At 34.8% G+C, this 5,999-nt stretch overlaps 1 protein-coding gene across 1 annotated transcript; it reads right to left on the bottom strand.

Annotated features, from left to right (window-relative positions):
• Positions 1 to 389: 389 nt before the first annotated feature.
• LOC101890258 (probable serine hydrolase) lies at positions 390 to 5,682 on the bottom strand. The gene is made up of 2 exons (XM_005185169.4): positions 5,526 to 5,682; positions 390 to 1,567 (listed from the first exon to the last, which is right to left on the bottom strand). The coding sequence occupies exons 1-2, from the start codon at positions 5,550 to 5,552 to the stop codon at positions 593 to 595; spliced, it is 1,002 nt and encodes a 333-aa protein (XP_005185226.1). The 5' UTR covers positions 5,553 to 5,682; the 3' UTR covers positions 390 to 592.
• Between the last annotated feature and the right edge of the window lie 317 nt (positions 5,683 to 5,999).

Below are 5,999 nucleotides of genomic sequence, written 5' to 3' on the forward strand. Positions count from 1 at the left end.
GCTATTCAAAATATCTAAAACCGACGGTAATTATAATTTTCGCCATGAATATAAATTTATATTTAGTCATGGAGTCATTACTCATAATAAAGTCAAATGGAGTCATTACTTATAATCAAAATTGTGCCGCCTACATGAGTCAAATCTGTGATTTATTATGCTTTAAAGACTAAAATTACGGACGAGTGGCTTAGAAATGACAGAAGTCTAAAATTGCTTGCAGTTTTTTCATCTCACCCTGTAGTCGACGCCACCGGCTTTTAACCTCTCCTTACTGGATTTTCGTTTAACGTTATATTTTCACTGTATAATAAAATAGGCATTCGATCGACCAAAATGTCTCTTTTTTTTCTTTGAATGGCAAAGTAACACATCGCATTGGAAAGCCATTTATTTATAAAACGAACCTTTATTTGTCATTTTCTAAGAAATCACATCCCACTTATTATAAATACTATACAAATATGAATAAATACTATATTTAATACAATTATGCGCAAAATTTGATGAATAAAATTTAAAGTTTCACAAATTGATTATTTTCGGTTCAACCTCTACATTCAAAATACAAATCCAATTGCAAATATTGTTCCTATAGTTTACTATTCACAGATGCTTTGTTCACACTATTATTGCCATTACCGTCCACCGACCAACTGTCCAATATAACCGGACGATGCCGCAAAATAAAAGGATTTAAATGGGACGCCACCTCTTCGGCATTATTTAAATGCAAATGGTGGGTGGAATTCTTCACTCGAATATATTTAAAATGCGGATTATTTGCCCGGAGTACATCGACAATTTCCTCGTCCTTGGCAGTCATCAAACTTTGCTCATCCGATCGAATGATCATGTAGGGGATGTTGCGAATTCGTTTGGCCAGTTCTAGTCCGAATTTGTGTTCTCCAGACATTCGGACTTGGTACTTGACACGTGGATCTCGAGAAAAATAAAATTTAGCTGGGTGTTGTTCTGCTTTGGCTATGCTGCGATTTAGCAAATGTTTACAGAACTGCTTTTCCACCGATTGATTTGAGCCTCTATAAAGCGCTTCCTCTAATTCTTCGTACGAATAACATGGCGGCGTCTTAATGTCCAACTTATCCAAACGTTCATTTTCAATTAGGAGTTTCTCGATTCGTGTATGGATTTGTTTGATTTGGTTATTTGTCGAATTGTAAACATCTTTGATCAAATCGATTTGTATCAGCATATCAACCATGTGAGGATTCAGGGCTGTGTAGTGATAACAGATAATGGCGCCCATGGAGTGTCCCATTAACGACACTTTTCGCCACTTGTATTCCTTGACGATTCGCACAATCATAAAAATATATTCGAATACATGGTATGTGATGCCAAGTGGCAGTTTAGAGGATCTTCCATGGCCGGGCAGGTCAATGCATAATATGCCAATGTGTTTGGGTAAAAGCGGTATTAAGCGATCCCATGTGCCCAGGTTATCCATCCAACCATGTATTGCAAGAATTGGACGAACTTTGCGATTGCCATACCATCGTCCAACTACCTCACCCCAAGGCACATCGATTTTTATGTCCTCAAACTGGAATTATAAAAAAAATGTTATTATGGGAAGAATGCATAAACAAGTAAATCAAGTAAAACCTGCATTAAGCTTCATCGACACCAACTCTTTACTATGACGTCCTTTAAATAATAGCCAGACAGTTTGGCGTAAAAATCTCTGCAATTTTAGTTTTTTCTTTTCTATAAACTATATGCCAGAAGCTTAAAAATTAGAGAATCTTAAATACCAGAATATTCCAGCCAAGAGTCATTTCCACCACTGAGAACACCTTTAAGCAATTCTCAAAATAAAGAGAATTGTGGGTCATAGCTTTATGGGGAATATACCTAAACTGGACCAATATGACCCATTTCAAATGCAAAATCCTACATAATGCAAACTTTATTGACACGTCGAAATATATGAAAAAATATGTGCATTTTTATGCCCTCCACCTTGAAAAGGAGTGCATATTAACTTTGGCAGAACAATTTGTAATGTATCTAGGATGGTTTGTATTGAAAATGAGATATATCGGTCCACGTTTTCGTATGGACCCCATATAAAGATAAATCCCGATATTGGAAAATTTATGGTTTTAGGCACATTTTTTGCGGATTTGTGCAACAATTTGTATTTGTAGTTCCTAATGGGTTCCAGCTCTGGTGGAAGAACATTGTACATATAGGTCCACGTTTTCGTATAGCCTCCATATAACGGTACCTCACGATATTCCGAGAATTTATCTTAAAATTGGTATTTGTAATTCATAATGGGTTCTACATCCGATGGCAGAACATTGAATATCTAGGTCCACGTTTTTCTATAAATCACTTATAACGGTATTCTTCGATATTCGGTATTTTTTATCCTTATAGTTCAGAGATTATTCATAGAACCAAGTAAATATCATGTTAGCTTCAGCAGGGCCGAACTTTTTTGTTAAGTTACACTTTTTGAAATAAGTCTGTAATTGTCGATGTCTAGTATTTGAGTGTTATATATGCAATATTTGTAATTAAGACCTGGTAAACCAAATTTAAAAAAAAATCCGTTGAAAAATTAATCGTATAGGTTAAATAGGTGCTATAGAAAACCGTTCTAACTCTAACCCTATCCCTATGCAAACTTCGTGACGATCTGACGATAATTGCGTTATGTATATAATACTCCAAAATATATGTTGAAAGGTATAAAAAAATAATTCAATATTGTCGCATGGGATATAAAAAAACCAAGTAAAAAACAGTTTGGCCAGGCCGAAATTTGAAAACTCTACCCGATTTGGAAAAAAATTGGAAATTAAAAAAAAAACCGTAAATAATTCCTTTTAAAATCATAAAAATACCGAATACAGGGAGGTTGAGTCTACACAAAGATGTGGACCTGCATAGGCATTTTTGCCATAGGCCATTACAATATTTAAATACGAAACTTGAAAAATTCCTGTGAGTAATGTTGCCAAAATCATCAACATAGCAAATATTGAAAGGTTTGGTGAAAAATGTATCTAAAATCATCAAAATACCGAATATTGGAAGGTACCGATACATGGTGGCTATACGAAGACGTAGACGTGAAACAATTCCGGTGAACAATGTCGCTAAAAGCATCAAAATACGAATATAGGGAGTTACAGTTAAACGTGGACCTATTTATCAACCATTTACCAAATACCAAAAGTGCTGCAGACAGAATACACATTTAAGTAACATTTAAGATTTTCAATTCATTCGGAAGCTAGAGTGATTTTCACAGTCGGACGGAAAATTGTTTATGCTGGTCCAAGTCGATTCCACAAGCGATTGAAATATAATTGTCTGTATAGGTCTACGATGTCGCATACCCTCATGCAACGGTACCCCAGATATTCGGAGATGATTTTAGCGACAGCAATTACCAGAATTTCTTTTTATTTTGGTATTTGATGCTCTTAGCGGGTACTTCAACCTATGGTTACTTCACGGTAATAACGGTTTTCAATTGAGCATTTTTTTGAGGATTTTTTTTTATTTTCAAAGATCCTTCAAAATGGTGAAGGGTATAAGAATTTTTACTAGTTTCTCAATCAAACCGTTTAGTTTAATAAACGGAATATATCGATTCACTCTTTCTGGTACCTCCCATATCAGACTCAGGTCAGGAGCGAACATGAAGAAAATATTTGCCAACAGCTTCTCGTACCTCTCCAAAAAAAGTACAACATTTTTAGTTGTTGCAAAAGAGTTAGGCTTAATCCCTATATTAAGTTTGTCATTCCGTTTGTAACACCTCGAAATATACATTTTAGACCCCAAAAAGTATATATTCTTGATCAGCATAAAATTCTATGTCGATTTATCAATGTCCGTCCGTCCATCCGTCTATGGAAATCACTCTAGCTTCCGAACGAAATTATGTCTGCAGGACTTTTGGTATTGAAAATGGGCCATAGAAGACGTGGACCTATTCTAATAGCCCCATATAACGGTACCCCCCCCCCCCCATATTCACTATTTTGATGATATAAGCGACATTATTTACCGGAATAAAGTTTTGCGTTTAAAGTTCGTCATAGATACTACAGCATAAAACAGAAAACGGGCTATGCAGGCCCACGTCTTCGTATAGCCCCAATATAAGGGTACCCCCCGATATTCGGTATTTTGATGATTTTAGCGACATTATTTACCGGAACTATTTCACATTTTGTGTTTGAAGTTCGTAATGGATACTACAGCCTATGGCAGAAAATTGTCTGTGCAGGTCCACGTTTTATTACCCCCATGTTACCTCCCTATATTCGGTATTTTGATGATTTTAGCTACATTATAAACAGATTTTTTTCAAGTTTCGCATTTGAATATTGTAATAGCTTGTGACAAAAGTTGCCTATGCAGGTCCACGTCGTCGTACAGACCATAATATATGGCTACTTTCGGTATTTTTATGATTTTAAAATAATTTTTAGCGGATTTTATTTTTTGAAAATTGCCAAATTTGTACCAAATGGTGGAGGGTATTCAAAGTTCGACCAGGCCGAAATTACAACTTTTTTACTTTTTTGTCTGGTATATTCTCCCAAGAAGTTGTTTTAAAATAAAATATCCCAGACAGAAAAAGTAAGGGAACTGATGAGGATTGGTAGCTCTTTCCGAAACCTAGGTATTCTCTGCGTTATCCCCTGCTAAACATTATCATCTTTCTCCACAAATAAATAAAAGTTGTTTATGCGATTAAGCCTAACTATTTGGCGACAACAATAAACTACGGTATCCCGGACAAACATGACAACACTGTTCTACAACATTTTGAATATAATAATTTTCAAAGGTTTCAAACGTTATATGACTTTTACTTAACGCCCTGACTAATATGTTTACTGTTTAATTTACGTCCATATTTTGGTAAAACTCCACTTCACTAGATTTCAGGTATTTAAGGATTTTGTCATATTTTCCAGTGTTATTTCAGCAACTTCTTATTCTTAATTTGAGCAAAAACACTCATTGCAAAGTCCGCAAAAAGTCACTAAAAGTCGTTATATTAATACTGATTTATTGATTTTGGAGTTGGTAACCCGATCTCTAATGAGTATTTTTGCTGGGTCATGGTCGATATAGGTCCTCGCTTTAGTGCGGCCAATATCTATTTTGGACATTTTAAAGATTTTCGCCAAATTGTTTAACTTAAGATCTGCAATTGTTTGTTTTGTGTTTTTTTTTTTTTTTTTTTTTTTTTTTTTGTGAATTTAATTTAAATCAAAAACATACATTAATTTCTATTTCTCTTTATACACATTTTCGATTGCTTTCCACAAGAAATTAACAAATCGAGAGAACAAAACCTTCAGCCTCTCAGAGAATACTTTACTTTTGAAAAATGCATGTACACTTCGAGAATCTCTCAAGCACAATTGATTTTATTGTTTAATTTTGTAAATTAATTTCATTTATCAGTACATTTAACCTAATGTAGTCTTTTCACTTTTCAAAAGTATTTAAATATTACACACCGGTATTTCATCCACACGTTTATCCATTATTGTTTTCAAAAATTAGGTGCTAGCTTTGTTTACTCGACATACCAACAGCACCTCACAGCTCCATAGCGCGGACTCTTTACTACTAACTCTCAACGTGTGTATGTCTCGATACTTAAGAAAACGTCAGCTATTAATTTTGTATCTCTTAAATTGTAAATATGCATGTATTAGATCTGACATCACCGCGAGACACGTTAGTTCGTTATAGCTGAGTCAGTGTAACAACCGTTCTTCGTTCGAATTAAAAATATAAGAGACATACACCAGGGAAGGGAGCACTACTGTTCAGAAATATATTATTTAACAACATGACATAGCAAGCAGCTGACAGCATTTTTACTGTGCTGGTTTGTTGTTTTAACCCGGAAAATGTAGGTAGTATTACATAGCCGAATCGATACGGTATTCATTTAGAATGTATTAGAATGAGTCCTCGTACTCAAT

This window comes from Musca domestica, unplaced genomic scaffold, assembly GCF_030504385.1.
Source record: "Musca domestica strain aabys unplaced genomic scaffold, Musca_domestica.polishedcontigs.V.1.1 77, whole genome shotgun sequence".
NCBI classification, from domain to species: Eukaryota; Metazoa; Arthropoda; class Insecta; order Diptera; family Muscidae; genus Musca; species Musca domestica.